We start from the raw sequence: 18,693 nt of genomic DNA, 5'->3' as shown, positions 1-18,693 counted from the left end.
TACCATTTTTTAAATTTCTGTTAAGTCTGTTTAATATCACCCATTTCATTTCTTATTCAGGTAATTTGCTTAGTCACCTGTTTTACTTTTGTCATTTTGGCCAGTGGTTTATTAATTTTGTTGATTTTTTTGAAAGAACCAGCTCTTGGATTTGTTAACTCTTTCAGTTGTTTTTCTGTTCTCTATTTCATTTAATTCTGCTCTAATTTTTATTATTTGCTTTCTTCTGGTGCCTGAGGGTTTCTTTTGTTGTTCTCTATTTGTTCAAGTTGTTGGGATAAGTCTTTGATTTTGGCCATTTTTTCTGTATGGATCTGTGCTTTCCTTGGTATAAATTGACCTGTTAGCACTGCTTTCGCTGTGTCCCAAAGGTTCCGATAGGAAGTGTTTTCATTCTCCCTGGAGTCTATGAATGTCTTTATTCCATCCTTAATATGTTCCATAATCCAGTCATTTTTAAGCAGGGTACAGTTCAGTTTCGATGTGTTAGATTTCTTTTCCCTGCTTTTTCTGTTACTGATTTCTGCGTTTACGGCTGTATGGTCAGAGAAGATCCTTTTTATATTTTGATGTTTTGGATTCTGCTAAGGCTTGCTTTATGACCTAGTATGTCGTCTATTCTAGAGAATGTTTTATATGCATTGCAAAAGAAAGCATACTTGGCTGCTGTTCGGTGGAGTATTCTGTATATGTCTACGAGGCCACATTGGTTGATTGTGGCATTTAGATCTTCCATGTCTTTATTGAGCTTCTTTCTGGATGTTCTGTCCTTCTCCGCAAATGTTGTGTTGAAGTGTCCTACTATAATTGTGACGCTGTCTATCTCACTTCTCAGTGCTGTTAGAGTTTGTGTTATGTATCTTGCAGCCCTGTCATTGGGTGCATAAGTATTTAATATGGTTATATTCTCCTGGTATATTGTCCCTTTCATTATTATATAGTGTCCTTCCTTATCCTTTATGGTGGATTTAACTCTAAAGTCTATTTTGTAAGAAATTAATATTGCCACTCCTGCTTTTTTTTTTATTGTTGCTTGCTTGATATATTTTTTTCCATCCTTTGAATTTTAGTTTGTTTGTGTTTCTAAGGTGTGTTTCTTGTAGGCAGCATATAGATGAATCGTGTTTTTTTAATCCATTCTGCCACTCTCTGTCTCTTTACTGGTACATTTAGTCCATTTACATTCAGAGTAATTATTGATAGGTATGAGTTTAGTGCTGTCATTTTGATGTCTTTTTTTGTGTGTGTGTGTTGTTGATAGTTTTTTCCCCCTTAATTTTTTGTGCCGAGTAGCTTATCTTTATATATTTTCTTTTCCTCTTATTCAGTGTAGTTGATTTTGCTTCTGCTGAATCTCTATTTTTTTCTTGTATTTTATTTTGATGAGTAGGATTGTTAGTCTCCTTTGTGGTTACCTTAATATTTACCCCTATTTTTCTAAGTTTAAACTTAATTTTATTTCTTTATATCACCTTGCCTTCCTCTCCATGTGAAAGATCTATGACTACATTTCTTAGTCCGTCTTTATTGTTTTAATGTTTTCTTCTTTTATGTAATGATATCACTGTTTCCCCATTTTGAGCATTTTTTTCTCTTGATTTATTTTTGTCATTTCCCTGTATGGGTTCACATCTGGGTGCTCTGTCCTGTGTTCTAGTCTTGGGTTGATATCTGATATTGATTTTCTAACCAGAGGACTCCCTTTAGTATTTCTTGGTTTGATTTTTACAAATTCCCTAAACCTGTGTTTATCTGGAAATGTCCTAATTTCACCTTCATATTTGGGAGACAGTTTTGCTGGATATATGATACTTGGCTGGCAGTTTTTTTTCTTTAGTGCTTTATGTAAGTCATCCCATTGCCTTCTTGCCTGCATGGTTTCTGCTGAGGAGTCTGAGCTTATTCTTATTGACTCTCCTTTGTAGGTAACTTTTTCTTATTCCCTAGCTGCTCTTAAAATTCTTTATCTTTGGTGTTGGCAAGTTTGATTATAACATGACCTTCTTTTAAGATCTACTGTATATAGAATTTGATAAGCATCTTGGAGAGATATCTTCTTACCTTTCACGATATCAGGGAAGTTTTCTGCCAACAAATCTACAAGAATTATCTCTGTATTTTCTGTTATTCCTTCCTTTCCAATCACTCCTAGGTTATTTCTCTTGATAGAGTCCCACATGATTGTTAGGGTTTCTTCATTTTATTTTTAATGCTTTTATCTGATTTTTCTTCAAATATATTGGTGCCAAGTGCTTTATCTTCAGCCTCACCCATTCAGCCTTCCAATTCCACAGTTGTGCTCCTCTGACTTTCTATTGAGTTGTCTAACTCTGTCATTTTATTGTTAATCTTCTAAATTTCTGATTGCTATCTCTCTGTGGATTCTTGCAGCTTATTAAATTTTTCATTGTGCTCTTGAGTGACCTTTTTAATTTCTTCAGCTGCTTTCTCTGTGTGTTCCTTGGCTTGTTCTGTGTATTGCCTGATTTCCTTTCTGATCTTATTCATGATGTGTTGAAGAGTTCTGTATATTCTTTTGTATCCGGCATCTGGTAATTCCAGGAATGCACTTTCATCCAGAAGATCCCTTGATTCTTTGTTTTGAGAACTCATTGAAGCCATCATGGTCTGGTTCTTTATGTGATTAGATATTGACTGTTGTCTCTGAGATATCTATAAGTTATTGTATTAGTTTATTTTATGTTTACTTACAGTATCCTAGCTTGTTCTTTGTTTTCTTTTGATATGCCCAAATAGGTTGCTTGAGTGAGCTAGCTTGATTATTTTTGGCTTTGAAGCTCTGACATCCTGTCACCAGATGGCTAGAGCTGTTATTAGGTATATGAGCCTAGGAGTCCATTTATTTTTCTTGTATGGATTCAGCTCAGGTGTCTAGGTTGTTGGTCATCAAGTGTTTTGTACAGGCTCTGTCCTACAGCCTTCGAGGGGTAGGGTTGATTGGTATAGGTACCAGTATCTTGTTGCAGTGGGGGTCATGCCCTGAACAGGGCAGAGGGCTGACAGCCATCCCCCAAGTGTCTGTAAGGAAAGCACATCCCTGTTCTTTAGAGTGCACAGGTGGGTGGGTTCTGCAGACAGACCATGGGCACCCAATGCTTTTGGTGTAAGAACTGGGAGTTACCAGTTATCCTTGGACCCTTCTCACGGGTGGCTGGGTGACCTAAGTGGAGTCACCATTCCTTAGTCCCCTGAGGACTCTGTTTAATAGGCAAAGCAGTGTCAGACTTCAAACACCCCACCACCAACACACTGCTGAAGCAGTTGCAGTCTGCCGATAAGGGCCTATTCTCCTTAAATGGGCCCACACAGGTCCATGCAGAGGGGAAAGGTATTCAAGGTCCATGGACTGTTTACGCCTGGACAGGAGCCGTTTGTGTCCTGAGCTCCCCAGGTTAGTGTAGCTGGCAGATTATCTTTTCCCCCAATTGTGAATTTATTCCTTCTCCAAGGCCGGGAGAATGGCTGAGAGCACTCAGCAGGGCCTATTTCAGGCCCAGGGAAATCAACAGCCACTGAAGCTAGCTTGGGGCCTGGGGGAGTGGTAAAATATACACAAGTACTTAGCCTTTTCCAAGAGCACCTTTCTTCTCTGGTTATGGGGGTGTGAGTAGGCTGTGCACCTGGATGTTTCTCCCTGAGGAAACTGCAGCTGAATGGTATTACCAGCCCCACGCAGTCGCTCCCAGGAATGTTGCTCAAGGGTTCCTGGCGATTCAGGTCTGGCAACTCCCCTGCGCTTCTGAACCATCTCTCCCTCCCCCTGCCGCTCAGTCCGTTTTCTGACTCTGCCTTTAATGTCCAGGGCTCCTAGCTCATCATAAAAATAATCATTTCACTTGTTTTTTGGGGGTTTTTTTGTAAGAGGGATCATTGGAAGCTTCTACTACTCCACCATCTTGGCCCCACCTCCTCCTTGGCTGTGATCTAATGGAAGCAGATCACCAGGCCTTTTCTTCAAGGTACTGCTGGGTGGGTTCAAACCACCAGTCTTTAGGTTAACAGTGGACAGGTGGTAATTAAACCATGTTTTTGCTCACCAGGGCTGATATGAAGTAGTTCAAGGACAATACCCTGGAAAATATTTAAATTTAAGGCAGGGAAAGGGTAACCAAAACAAAACAAAACTGAGAAGGAGCAAAGAGAGTTTGAAGAAGGAATAATGTGGTGTTCTAGATGTCAAAGTAGAGGTTTGTGAGACTGAACTTGAATAACAGTGTTAAATGTCTCAATAAGGTCAAATAAGAGATGTTCTAAAAAGAGATGTTTGGTTTGCAAGGTTTGTAGAAATGTGTTACTTAGAAGATGTTTGAACCTTTATTCGGAGCATATTAATGTTGACATAGGTTAAATGCCTGACATCTGTTAGAAGAGACGGATAAATGCGTGTTTTAGTTATCTATGCTGCCGCTGTAACAGAAATACCACAAGTGGGTGGCTTTAGTAGGTAGGCTAAAATCCCACATTCAAGGTGTCAGCTCCAGGGGAAGGCTTTTTCTCTCTGTTGGCTCTGGAGGAAAGTCCTCCTCATCAGCCTTCCCCTGGACTAGGTGGTTCTCTGTGCAGGAACCCTGGGTCAAATGGACGCTGTCTGCTTCCTGCACTCCTTTCTTGGTGGTATGAGGTCCCCTCCTCCTTAACATCAGGATTTATAACACATAGGAAAATCATATCAGATGACAAAATGGTGGACAGTCACCCAGTACTGGGAATCATGGCCTGGCCAAATTGATACATACATTTTTGGGGGACACAGTTCAACCTATGACATGAAAAGAGATGTTTGGTTTGCAAGATTGTATACAAACGTGTTTCTCAGAAGATGTTTGAATCTTTATTCAACATATATTAATGTTACTTAGGTTAAATGCCTGACCTCTGTTAGAAGAGACAGATAGCCATGTGTCATTGCTAAATCCAGTTGACTTTGTTGGTTAATTTCTAAAATGGCTTATTAAACAATGATCTGCGAAGAAGCTAAGTTCATCATGGGTTAACTAAAATGCAAGCTTTATGAGACTTAATCTCATTTCTTTCATAGGATTTCTGTTTGTGGATTTGATGGCCTAAATCTGTCTGGATATGTGGAGAAGGTAGAAAAATACAGAGTAGAGTGAATAAATAATCACTGAATTAGTGGCTTAAATAATCAGGCCCAATAGATCCAGATTAATGATTATTATTAGCCTAGGTGGAGGTTTATAGTGACTGTGAATTAAAAGAAGAAATAATTTAAACATAATTTAAAATCAGATACCTAGGCCAAACAAAATGACTTCTTTTGAAAATCTATGTCTATTCTTCTTTTACAATCATATCATTGTTATGTGACTTCAGGTTTCTTCAGGTTCTAATTGATTAAACTCTTGTTCATTTTTTAAAACCTTGGGACCTGTTTGTGGCTGGTTATGAGCAGTGGTTTCTTTTTGGGTGATGAAAATGTTCTAAAATTGGATTGTGGTGATGGTTGCACAATTTTGTAAATTTGGTTAAAATATTGAATGTTATGTAAATTGTGTATCAGTGAAGCTGGTTAAATAGAAATACCCCTGGGGCACCTGACCAACTTTATCTGTTTTGTATGTGTCATAATATTAACTATAGTGTGGAAAGGAAATGGCTTGAAGGTGCATATAAAGAATTTGTGAAATGATTTAGTCATGTGAAAAATCCTAAATATGCTTCTATATTTTTAAATAGATTTTATCCACAAGAAAATGAAATCCGACAGAATGTTCATAGGATGTATGATAATAAAAAGGAATTTTCTTGTCATGATATGTACCTATCACTAGAAGAGAAAAAGTTTGACATATCTGTCCTAACTAATGAAGCATCACCAACCACTTTGCAATGTGAAACCAATGATGTGCATTTAGAAGCAAAAAACTTCCAGGCAAAGAAAGAAGTTGTCACTAAAACCATTGCTGCTCTACCACAAGTGGGATCTAGTCCTGATGTGATAATTGAAGAAATTATTGAAGAGAACCTGGAAAGTGAGTGAAAATATAAAAGCAGCCAAAAAAAAAAAAAAAACTTGTATCTGTAATTCAAGACAATTTGTACCTTTTTGTTCTTGTATGTAACAGAAACATATTGCTGTTATAATCTTGGTACCTCATTATGAATTAGAACCTGGTGATTGCACGCTCTTACATTCCCATTTTCCAAAGTGTGATAACTTTTATTTTTAACGCTGCAGTATAGCTAACCTCTGAGGTGTAATTTCAACATTTCGTTTAATTAGGGTATTTGACATTTGAGTGTTCCATATGTATAAACCTTATGTAGAAAATGTATATATAAATAAATGAGAGATGTGATTTGTGGAAGCACTTTCATTGCTTTGTCCTTGCATTTAAGAATAACTAAGTTTTTGTTCTGAGGTTAAATCTGCTATGAAAGTAATGATTATAAGTGTTATATCATCTATTTAGTAACATTTAAATGTATCACAGTTATTTGATTAGATTTCCAGTGTTGGCATTACCCATTAGCGTGAGAGTGAGATACTACTGTGTGTAATTTTATACCACCAGTCTTCTTTAGGACCATTTTCAAGACTGGTTTTAGAGTTCCCCTTCTTGTCTTTTTTAATTGGTTTACTCTCCATAATGACATTTTAACTACAAAAAAAGTTCACACACTTTTTTCTCATTTCCACTGTATTATTATCACTGATATCTCAGTGAATTAAGATAACTTTTTTATCATGACTTTACCTTCTAATACAAAGTGTCTTGCCATTCTAGAATTTTGCCATTTCAGGTACAGCTTTTTAAACTAAAGTATGCCATTGTCAACATTAACAAAATTAATACAGTCACCTTTATTTCTTATTTTAATGAACCATGCTTTACAGATTATTTTATGGAGACACCTAGATATCAAAAAAAGCCTCTTCAGAAAAAGCCATCAGTTTCCTTTGAATCAAAAGCAGGTACTTTAACAACTGTCTGAACTTAATGTAGTAGAGTTTGTTTTATGTATAGTAACTCTTATCTAGTGTGAAACCAAAAACCCAAGCCCATTGCTGTTGAGTCAGTTCCAACTCATAGCGACCCTATAGGACAGAGTGGAGCTCCCCCATAGCGTTTCCAAGGAGCAGCTGGTGGATTCGAACTGCCAGCCTTTTGGTTAGCAGCTGAACATTTAACCACTGCTCCACCAGGGCTCTTATCTAGTGTGAAGTAGTGAGTAAAATGAATTTTATTAATAACTATTACTTCTTCCCTTTTAATGTTAAAACTTTAACTCGTTTTGGCAAAAATATATCTGAAATTTATAGCACTTCTCTTAGTTGTCTCCCAAGCGTGAAGGAGTGAATAAAATGAATTTTATTGATTACTAGTACTTCTTCCTTTTTAGTGCTAAAACTTCAACTGTTTTTGGCAAAAAGCTTTTGAAATTTATACCACTTCTCTCAACTGTCTCCCTAGTTATATATATTTATCTTTTTAACCCTATCCTCAAAATGGGTATTACTCTTTTTAATCTTTATTGGTCTGATAGGTTAAAATTATCTGTTCAATTTTGTCCTCTGTTTATGCTTACTGTCTCCAGTAGCACTCCTATTCTTTGTTTTTTAAACATTTTTGCCAGCTAATCCTAGATGATAACTAGAACATCTACATTGTTCAAAAATTAAATATATATGTATTAAAATGCCTTGTGAAACTTCCTCACACCCTATTCCATTCCATTCAGTTCTTCCCTCCCTTCCAGAGTTTCTTTATGCTGTTTGAGCATAATGCAAATACACATAGATTATTTTTCTAACCCCCTTTTGTTGCTGTTGTTTTTTTACCCAAAACATAGCCCACTATACACATTGTTTTGTTCTTTGCTCTTCTCCCTTAACTTTATACTTTGAAGATCTTTTTATATAAGTAGAAACAATTGCTCCTGCATCAGAAAATTGTCTCACTGTCTTTTACCTTTACTCCGCTCCCATTGCAATGAAATACACATACTTTCCCCTAAAAGCTGCTTAATACTTTGGCTTTGCCCAGACATTTTTTCACACCTCTTTAACGTGATTAATACAATTTGGGATTCACACTGGATTTTTTTTTATGAGCTAATTATAGGTTCTGGAGACATAGCATGGATTAAACAGACTTTTTGGGCTGTACTAAAAACCTAATCATTATAAATGGGGTTCTGAATTTCAAATACGTTCACAAGTGAACTCAGTTTTATAGTGTAGTGGAGTTGCAACATATACTCAGACTTTAGAATCTACCTACCACATGAACTGCAATTGCACTTATATAACAGATTTTGCAAGTAAAATGAAGTATTTGCAGTTTATGTTGCTAAATAATTATTGAAAGTGATCTGTTTATTGATTTGGACTGTTTTGTGGAGCCTCAGTATTTTAGAGTTTGCAATACCACAAAGACATTCATAATTCCTTTATAGGGTATTGTAATTGTTCAACTTTTGGGAATTCTTTTCTAACTCATGGTTTATTCATGTGGTTTAAATACTTATTCTTCTCCAGGTTCTCTAGAGCTAGTTTTGGTAAGCCATGTAATACACCCTTGCCACTTCTATGTTCGGAAGTATTCACAAATAAAAGATGCAGTGTTATTGGAGAAGAAGGTGAATCAAATTTGCAACAAGAGTTTACATCTCAATCCTTTGGATATTTTGGAGCTAGGTAATGAAATACTACTCCAAGTTAAAACATCAGTTTTATTTAAATAGTATAATATTTGACCAACTCACACAGACTTCTTATAATCTAGGTATTTTCTCCAAGCATAGAAGTTTTGGAATTATTTAACGTAGGTTAAATTTTATTTTGGTAAGTTGGATAAGGGTTAAGATTGACCATTGGCACATTTTTAGAGAGTTTCATATACACAAAACCTCATTATGAAGTGAGGTGAATTGTTTTTTAAATTACAAAACCCATGACGGGTTATCTAGACTGTCACCTTGTCTCCAGGGAAACCTGTGCCCTTTAAGGTGATACATCATAGTTTGATTCCAGTCCCTGCTCTCCGTTTGGTGTTAAGGATAGCATTGAATGCTTAAATAACATTCCAGAGGACTGTGGCCTTTCAACTGTTTTTACTAGCATATACAGAGAGCATCTTTCATTATATAATCAGTGATCAAATATTACCAAATTGATCTCCAGTACACAGCTTGGCAGTAGTTTAGGTACACAGCTTAGTTGTTAATAGTATGGGTTCTAAGGCTACCTATGTTCTTCTTAGCTGTTCTAATCCTACTTTGTGGTTTGGGCTAGGATTTCAACCTCTTTTTGCCTCGGTTTTCTTGCAGTTCAGTCCTCTTGCTTGTTCTTCTTTTTTCCTGGTTATTAATTTTTAATCCATTTGGTTTTATGTAATCCATCCATAAGGCCTTCCTCCATTACTAAGCCCTTAGTTTATTATCCCCTTCTCTGAAGTCCGGTATGTATTAATGATTTACTTTTGGCATTTCACATGCTGCTTTTCATTGTTTCTTTACCCTTGCATTATGTCTTCCTTTATGCTACCACAATAATTTACAAGCTTAAAGATGTGTATATATGTGTATATTTGTATGTGCATGAGAATAGATAGCCTTTATTGTGGCAAATACCGTGTATTATATTAATTCATTTGCCTGTCTCTTTTCCTTTCCTGAGCTTTTTAATGGGAGGGCCATCTCATTCATACTTTGTTAGTATAGTTCATAAAACATAGGTTCTCAGAAATAGCTGCTGGCTTAGTTTTTGTGTTTTTAATCTTCCCATTTAGCTCATAAGTTTCTGTATGACAGAAAACATCAAAATATTTTATTTGGGTAGGATGACTAAGGATTAAGATATCATTCTTGTATCACTTGACAAGTATTATAAAGAAATTAAGACTTCTTGAGTAGTAGAACTAATGTACATGTTTGTAAATTAGAGCTTATTAGGTATTTCTCTCTTTAAACAGTGATAATGGTTTGTTTCATTATTAGGTGCAAGAATAATTGTCAACAGCATTGAAAACGGAATGTGGTGTCGAGGAACTATCACTGAATTAATTCCAATAGAAAGTAAAGATACTAGAAAACCTGGTAGTCTAATCAAATACTCAGTCTGTGAAGTTGCAGTGTTAAAAATATTTATGGTAGATTTTGGAAATTCTGAAGTCTTAATTGTTCCAGGGTATGACATTTTATAATTACTGTGTATTCCTGGCCTGCTTAGAGGCATTGTGGTGATGGGGGGGAGGGGGAAGGGGGAGGAAATTAGGAATAAGAATAAAAAAATAAAGGAAATTAGGAAGGAGTAGAGAGGAGTAATTTATTTATTCTTCACTTCCCAGACATATACTTTTTACTATTTTTCTCTGTATGTGTCTCACTAAATTAGTAAAATATTATCATCTATCAGTGTTAATAGATGAGAGTCTTGCCAAAGGAGGTTTTTAATGTACTTCAAACTTCAGTCCGCTTCTTATGTTGCTTTAAAGCAGAGAATAAGGTGCAAAAATAGTAAAGGGCTGTAGGTATTAAAAATGTTTGTCTCAGTCTTCTACAAGAATAAAAGAAGCCAAAAACCTTTCTGTAATGAAGACTAGCATTAACTAATATCATGGTCACTATATTTAATGATCGTAGCTTTTTAAATAAATAGGTCTATATTTTGAGAGTCATCCTTTGCTTTAAGTTTAAACTTTAAAGACAGTTCAGATAAAGGTAACTAAGAGTTATTTAATTCAATGGTTAATAACAGTATCTAGTGCAAATAGAAGCTAGATTAAGTCTATATAGGTCCCTAGGTGGCAAAATCAGTTTGCACTTGAGTGCTAACCTAAAGGTTGATGGTTCAAACCCACCCAATGGCACTGCCAAAGAAAAAGCCTGGCAGTCTGCTTCATCAAGAGCTCTATGGAACAGTTCTACTCTGTAACACATGGTGTCGCCATAACTTGGAATCAACTCACTGGCAGCTAACAACAACAGTGAGGAAATATGAATTAGAATCTAACTTCCTAGAAGATTTAATTTAAGGAAAGTGTCTTTAGAAATACATACCATTTATGAGGAAAGAAAATTCAAATTTCTACATTATTTTCAATATATATTACCTGAATTCCTCCTAGAGTTGGTGATAGCCATGTGAGAAAAGAACACGTTGCTGATAAGCATATAGTACTAAGTGATCTATCTCTGGTTCTAAGAAAGCCTGAATCCTGTATTGAAGAGCTGCTGAAAGACATCCAGCCATTTGCACAGCCATGCTCACTGAAAGACATTGTTCCACCAAATTCAGTAAGTACAAATTAAATTAGTGCTTCACTGGAGGCTAAATATTCTGATTTAACCCACTTATGTTGCTAATCAGATGGCTGCATTTATCTTCAAAGCACCAATTCTCCTGCTGTTGTTGTTAGGTGCCTTTTAGTTGGTTCTGACTCATAGCAACCCTGTATGCAACAGAATGAAACACTGCCCAGTCCCAGTCGTTGTTATGCTTGAGCCCATTGTTGCAGCCACTCTGTCAGTCTATCTTATTGAGAGTCTTACTCTTTTTCACTGACCCTCTATTTTACCAAGCATGATGTCCTTCTGCAGGGACTGGTCCCTCCTGATAACATGTCCAAAGTATGTGAGACAGAGTTTCGCCATCCTTGCTTCTAAGAAGCATTCTGGCTGTACTTCTTCTAAGACAGATGTATTTGTTCTTCTGGCAATCCATGGTATATTCGTTATTCTTTGCCAGCACCATAACTCAAAGGCATCGATTCTTTGGTATTTGTTATTCATTGTCCAGCTGTCACATGTATATGAGGCAATTGAAAACGCCATGGCTTGGGTCAGGCTCACCTTAGTGCTTAAAGTTTCATCTTTGCCCTTCAACACTTTAAAGAGATCTTTTACAGCAGATATGCCCAGTGCAATATGTGGTTTGATTTCTTGACTGCTGCTTCCATGGGCATTGATTGTGGATCCGAGTAAAATGAAACCCTTGATTGACAATTTCAGTCTTTTCTCCGTTTGTCATGACGTTGCTTATTGGTCCAGTTGTAAGGATTTTTCTTTTATCTTGAGGTGTAATCCATCTTTGATCTTCATCAGTAAGTGCTTCAAGTCCTTTTCACTTTCAGCAAGCAAGGTTGTGTCATATGTGTATTGCAGTCTGTTAATAATATGCTATTGTGCCAATAAAAAAGGAAATGAACTTTAACTTCCACAATTGGAAATCTTCTTAACGGGAAATTAAATTGGATAAGCAAATACCAACATAATTAGAAGGTGAAATATTCAAGTAAAATACTAAATTTTGGAGTCAGATAGAAAAGAGATGAATTTAATATATGGTGTAGTGTTTCTTTCTGTATATTTCTTATTTTCTTGGCACTTTGTTCATTATTATATTTATGGGTCATATTGCATTCTTTGCTGTATGATTTATGAATATCTTTTCCCCAGCAAGACTAAAAACTCCTAGGAGAGAGGAATTGTGTGTAAGACTATATGTTAAACAGTTAAATTATTATAAGGCCTATGGAAGCAGACCACTTCTCATCTATCAGTTTGTTGTACTATGGTGGTTTGTGTGTTGCTGTGATGCTGGAAGCTTTGCCGCCAGCATTTGAAATACCAGCAGGATCATCCAAGGTGAACAGGTTTCAGTGAGGCTTCTAGACTAAGAAGAAGGACCTGGCAGTCTACTTCTGGAAAAGTTGGCCAGTGATCCCTTGTGAATAGCAGCAGAACATTGTCTGATACAGTGCTGGAAGACAAGCCTCTCAGGTTGAAAGGCACTCAAAATACGACTGGGGAAGAGTTGCCACCTCAGAGTAGAGTCAAACTTAATAACATGGATGGAATCAAGCTTTTGGGACTTTTATTTGCTGATGTGACATGACTCAAAATGATAAGAAACAGCTGCAAACACCCATTAATAATTGGAATGTAAAATGTACAAAGCCTGAATCTAGGAAAATTGGAAGCCATCAAAAATGAAATGGAATGCATAAAGTTTGATATTAGGCATTAGTGAGCTGAAATGGACTGATACTTTGAATAGGACAATCATATGGTCTACTATGCCAGGAATGACAAATAGAAGAGAAATAGCATTGTATTTGTTGTCAAAAAGAACATTTCAGGATCTATCCTGAAGTACAACGCTGTCAGTAATAGGATGATATCTTTATGCTTACAAGGAAGAGCAGTTAATACGACTATTATTTAAATTTACACACCAACCACTAAGGCCAAAGATGAAGAAATTAAAGATTTTTAGCAACTCCTGCAATCTGAAATAGATCAAACATGCACTCAAGAGACATCGATAATTACTGGTGATTGGAATGTGAAAGTTGAAAAGAAGAAGGATCAGTAGTTGGAAAATATGAGATGTTTCAACCGACACATGCAGCACTAGAGGTGCTCAGCCATCTCTGCCAAGAAATTTGGAAGTCAGCTGCCTGGGCAACCAACTGGAAGAGAAAGAAAGGCGATCCAACAGAATGCAGAAATTATCAAACAGTATCATTAATACCACAAGTAAAATTTTGCTAAAGATCTTTCAAAAGCAATTACAGCAGTAGATCAACAGGACACTGCCATAAATTCAAGCCAGATTCAGAAGACTACGTGGAACCAGAGGTATCATTGCTGATCACTCAGATGGATCTTGAGTGAAAGCAGAGAATACCAGAAAGATGTTTACCTATGATTATGCAAAGGCATTTAACTGTGTGGCTCATAACAAACTATGGATAACACTGCAGAAAGAATGAGAATTCCAGAACACTTAATTGTGCTCCTTCGGAACCTGCACAAAGACCAAGAGGCAGTCATTAGAACAGAAACAAAAAAAAAGGGGCGGGGATAAAAAAAAAAAAACAGAACAAGGGGATACTGCATGCTTTTAAGTCAAGAAAGGTGTGCGTCAGGGTTGTTTTCTTTCACCGTACTAATGCCATCTCTTTCCGAGAAGGTGAACTATATGATGAACATGGCATCAGGATTGGAGGAAGATTTCATTAGCAACCTGTGTTATGCAGATGACATAACCTTTCTTGCTGAAAGTGAAGAGGACTTGAAGCACTTACTAATGAAGATCAAGGACTACAGCCTTCAGTATGGATTGCACCTCAAATAAAGAAAACAAATACCCTCCCAACTAAGCTACGTGATGATAAACAGAGAAGAGATTGAAGTTGTCGAGGATTTCATTGTACTTAGATCCACAATCAATGCCCATGGAAGCAGCAGTCAAGAAATTAAACCATGTACTGCGTTGGGCAAATCCTCTGCAAAAGACCTCTTTAAAGTGTTGAAAAGCAGAAATGTCACTTTGAGGACTAAGGTGCACTTCACCCAAGCCATGGTATTTTCAGTTGCCTCATATGAATGCAAAAGCTGGACAATGAATAAGGAAGACCAAAGAAGAATTGATGCCTTTGAATTATGGTGTTGGCGAAGAATATTGAATATACCATGGATTGCCAGAAGAGCAAACAGACCTGTCTTGGAAGAAGTACAACCAGAATGCTCCTTGGAAGCAAGGATGGTGAGACTTTGTCTCACTTACTTTGTACATATTATCAGGAGGCATCAGTCCGTGGAGAAGGACATCATGCTTGGTAAAGTCAAAGGTGAGTGAAAAAGTGGAAGACCTTCAACAAGATGGATTGACACGCTGGCTGCAGCAGTGGGCTCAAGCATAACGATTGTGAGAATGGTGCAGGATGGGGCCATGTTTCCTTCTTTGTACATAGGGTCTCTATGAGTCAGAACTGACTTGATGGCACCTAACAGCAACATAGAAGCAGGAAGTCTGTGTCTCATCATTGGATTCCGAACACTTAAATCATCTGTCTCATAGTAGACATTCAACAAATATTTGAAAGAATGAATAAAAAGTTAGAAGGAAACTCATAAAAATATTAGCAGTGGTACATTTCTCAAGGTGCCGAGATTATGTTTCTTTTTTTTAATTTCTCTTTTATACTTTTTTTTTGAAAGGCGCCCTGTTGACGCAGCGGTTAAGCTCTCGGCTGCTGACCAAAAGGTCAGCAGTTGGAAGCAACCAGCGTCTCCAGGGGAGAAAAGACTTGGCAGTTACAGCCTAGGAAGTCCTCTGGGGCAGTTCTACTCTGTTCCATAGGGTCGCTATGAGTCGAAATCGACTCAACAGCATACAACAACACATAAAAAAGTAAGTTTTACTTTTATAGTCATAAAAGCGTTAGGTATTTTTTATATTTAAGGAATGTGTAGTTAACCTTAAAGCTTACTTTGGGTATGGATACTTAAAAAGTTCAACTTTTCAAAGAATCAGTGTTTAAATTTTTTTTTATATGGGTGAATATTTTCCTTATTGCTAAAGTGACATATCCTGCGTATACTCCCTGATGAGTGTAAATAATTTATTACAGGGCTTTCATTATACTTTAAAAATTACCTTTGAATTGTCATCCTTAAGTGGAAAATGTGTATACTTGTTTCTTTTATGTAAAAAATTTTTTTTAAATCATTCTAATAATATTCCAAAGCAAAACTAAATTCTACAGTGTAACTGCTTATGGGCACTTTGAGAATATGTTCATAAAACCAAAGTGTGATCCACACATTGTGTATACTTAAAGACTCTCCTTGGATTTGTGACCCCAGATGTTTTCTTAATGTCTGTGGTTTGTTCTGTGCCTTTACTTGGAGTTTCAGACTGGGGTTCCCATAAAGCTAAATCCAGAGTATTGTGACATTAGAGCTTATAATTACTAAATTCTTTGGATTTTATTTTTTCATTAGAATGAAGGCTGGGGAGAAGAAGCTAAAGTGGAATTTTTGAAAATGGTAAATAACAAGGCTGTTTTAATGAAAGTTTTTAGAGAGGAAGATGGTGTGCTCATTGTAGATCTGCAGAAACCACCAACGAATAAAATAAGCAGTGACATGCCAGTGTCTCTTAGAGATGCATTAGTTTTTATGGAACTAGCAAGGTGGGTAACTTATTAAAACTTATTCTTTGAGATTATCACCATAAATTGGAATAGCAGATTTTGCCTTTAAAATTATTGCCCTAAGAGGTTTCAAATATTGCTGTCAAGGTGTATGCTAAGTACAGTTTTTGCCTATGAAAACTGCATACAAATAATCTGGTTCAAGGAAATAGAGAAATTAAGGTAGTTTAAAATAGAAAATACATATAAATGTTTTTGGGCTCGTGGTAAACACTTTCTGATTTAAATTTCTAGCCTTGAGAATGAGTTCATGATCACCATTCTATATTTAAAGTATTAATCTAGAATAAAAACTCAATGCCATCAAGTCTATTCTGACTCATAGCGACCCTATAGGACAGACTAGAACTAGATACTTAAAAATTCTTCCCTCCCCCCATGCCCCCGCCCCATCTCTGATGAACAAAGTATGGTGACTAAGTAACCCAACTAATTGGTTTGCTTGAGATAATGGAGGATCCTAATACACTGTCTTGGAAATCACCCAAATAGGTTCTATTCTAGAGAAATAAACAGTCTTGGAGCTGGAAGAGACCCCACATACCCATCAACTGGCCTAATTGAATACTGCGATAGACCATGGTGGCATAGTGGTTAAGCGCTTGGCTGCTAACTGAAAGGTTGGTGGTTCAAACCCACTAGCTGCTCCACAGGAGAAAGATGTAGCAGTCTGCTTCCGTAAAGATTATAGCCTTGGAAACCCTGTGGGGCAGTTTTGTTCTGTCCTATAGGGTCTCTGTGACTTGAAATCGACTGGAAGGCAGTGGTTGTTTTTTGTTTTTTTTTCAGACCGTGGCTTCCAAATTCAACTGAAAGTTAGAAACAGCTGTGAATCTGAGCATGCAATATAGGCCCGGCTTTAAAATGTCCTAACACAAACTTGAAGATTAATCGTTCAGTTTTGAGACCTAACAGCTACTTAATCTGCTTTGATAACTGAATATAATACCAAGAAACGTATAAGTTAGGAGAGAGAAATTGGAAAGGGAGTATTTTTAGTAGATAAATTAGTATATGAGCAAGTCCTTCTTCAGATCAGCTCAGAGAGAAGAGACACTTTAAGAAAATGGCTGTTGCTAATGCTTTAATTATGCTTTTAATTAGATTTAGGTCACAATCACCAAGAAGCCGTGCTGAAAAAAATATGACTTTATACTATAATCCACCGATTTTGCCTAAAGAAATGACAGATGTATCAGTTATGGTTTGTCATATAAATAGTCCTACTGATTTCTATCTTCAGTTGGTAAGTACATAGTATTACTCTGAGATGAAATAATTTTTTAGATTTTAAGTAGAAATGTATAATGGAAGTAAGTTCCTGGTATGAATTTTAGTTAGAGCAAACAAACCACAATCAGTGTTCTGTACAAATTAAATTCTTTTTAAAATTTTATTGTGGTGAAATTTATATAACAAAGCATCTGCCATTTCAACAGTTTTTAAGTGAGCAATTCAGTAACATTGATTATGTTTACCATATTTTGCAACCATCACCACTGTCCATTTCACCAAAAGTTTCTCTTCACCCCAAACAGCAATTCAGTGCCCCTTAAGCAATAACTCCCCTCCCTTAACCCCCTGGTAACTACAAATAAACTTTGATCTCTATGCATTTGTCTACTCTAGAAATTTCATGTAAGTGGGGTCATATAATATTTACCCTTTTGCATCTGATTTATTTTACTCAGCATAATGTTACCAAGGTTCATCCATGCTGTAGCATTTATCAGAACTACGTTTCTCTTTCTGGTTGAATAATATTCCATTGTTTCAATATAACACGCTTTGTTTATCCATTCTTCTATTGATGACACTTGGGTTGTTTCTACCTTTTGGCTATTGGAAATAATGCTGCAATGAACAGTATACGTAGTATCTGTTTGAGGCCCTGCTTTCAACTCTTTTGTGTGTATGTCCAGGAGTGGAATTGCTGGGTCATATGGTAATTCTATGTTTACCTTTTTAAGGAACAGCCAAACTGTTTGGAATAGCAGCAGCACCATTTTACATTCCCAAAAGTAATGGATGAAGGTTCCAATTTCTCCACATCCTTGCTTGTTGTTGTTAGGTGCCTTCGAGTTGGTTCCAACTCATAGCAACCCTGTGTACAACAGAACGAAACACTGCCCAGTCCTGCGCCATCCTCACAGTCGTTGCTGTGCTTGAGCCCATTGTTGCAGCCACTTTGTCAGTCCATCTCACTGGGGGTCTTTCTCTTTTTTGCTCACCCCTGACTTAATCTTCTCCAGGGACTGGTTCCTCCTCATAACACATCCAAAATATGTGAGACAAGTCTCGCCATCCTTGCTACCAAGGAACCTTCTGGCTGTACTTCTTCCAGGACAGATTTGTTTGTTCTTCTGGCAGTCCATGGTATATTCAACATTCTTTATGAACACCACAATTCAAAGGCATCAGTTCTTCTTCGGTCTTCCTTATTCATTGCCCACCTTTCACATGCGTGTGAGGCAATTAAAAACACTATGGCTTGGGTCAGGTGCACCTTCGTTCTCAAAGTGACATCTTTGATTTCTAACACTTTAAAGAGGTCTTTTGGAGCAGATTTGCCCAATGCAATGCGTCATTTGATTTCTTGACTAGCTGCTTCCTTGGGCCTGTATTGTGAATCTAAGTAAAATGAAATTCTTGATGACTTTGGTATTTTCTCTGTTTATCATGATATTTGCTAACTTGTTAT

The 18,693-nt window shown here is 36.7% G+C and overlaps 1 protein-coding gene across 1 annotated transcript in view; it reads left to right on the top strand.

Moving 5' to 3' along the window:
* The window catches only part of RNF17 (ring finger protein 17), a 224,083-nt gene that overhangs the window by 51,939 nt on the left and 153,451 nt on the right, over positions 1 to 18,693 (top strand). The window contains exons 10-15 of the mRNA XM_049867103.1: positions 5,719 to 6,014; positions 8,525 to 8,683; positions 9,985 to 10,174; positions 11,115 to 11,283; positions 15,781 to 15,971; positions 17,097 to 17,238. Coding sequence (XP_049723060.1) covers positions 5,719 to 6,014; positions 8,525 to 8,683; positions 9,985 to 10,174; positions 11,115 to 11,283; positions 15,781 to 15,971; positions 17,097 to 17,238 — 1,147 coding nt within the window. The remainder of the gene's footprint in view (positions 1 to 5,718; positions 6,015 to 8,524; positions 8,684 to 9,984; positions 10,175 to 11,114; positions 11,284 to 15,780; positions 15,972 to 17,096; positions 17,239 to 18,693) is intronic.

The sequence above is a fragment of the Elephas maximus genome, chromosome 23 (genome assembly GCF_024166365.1).
Source record: "Elephas maximus indicus isolate mEleMax1 chromosome 23, mEleMax1 primary haplotype, whole genome shotgun sequence".
NCBI lineage: Eukaryota > Metazoa > Chordata > Mammalia > Proboscidea > Elephantidae > Elephas > Elephas maximus.
This window is presented reverse-complemented; position numbering and strand designations above follow the sequence as displayed.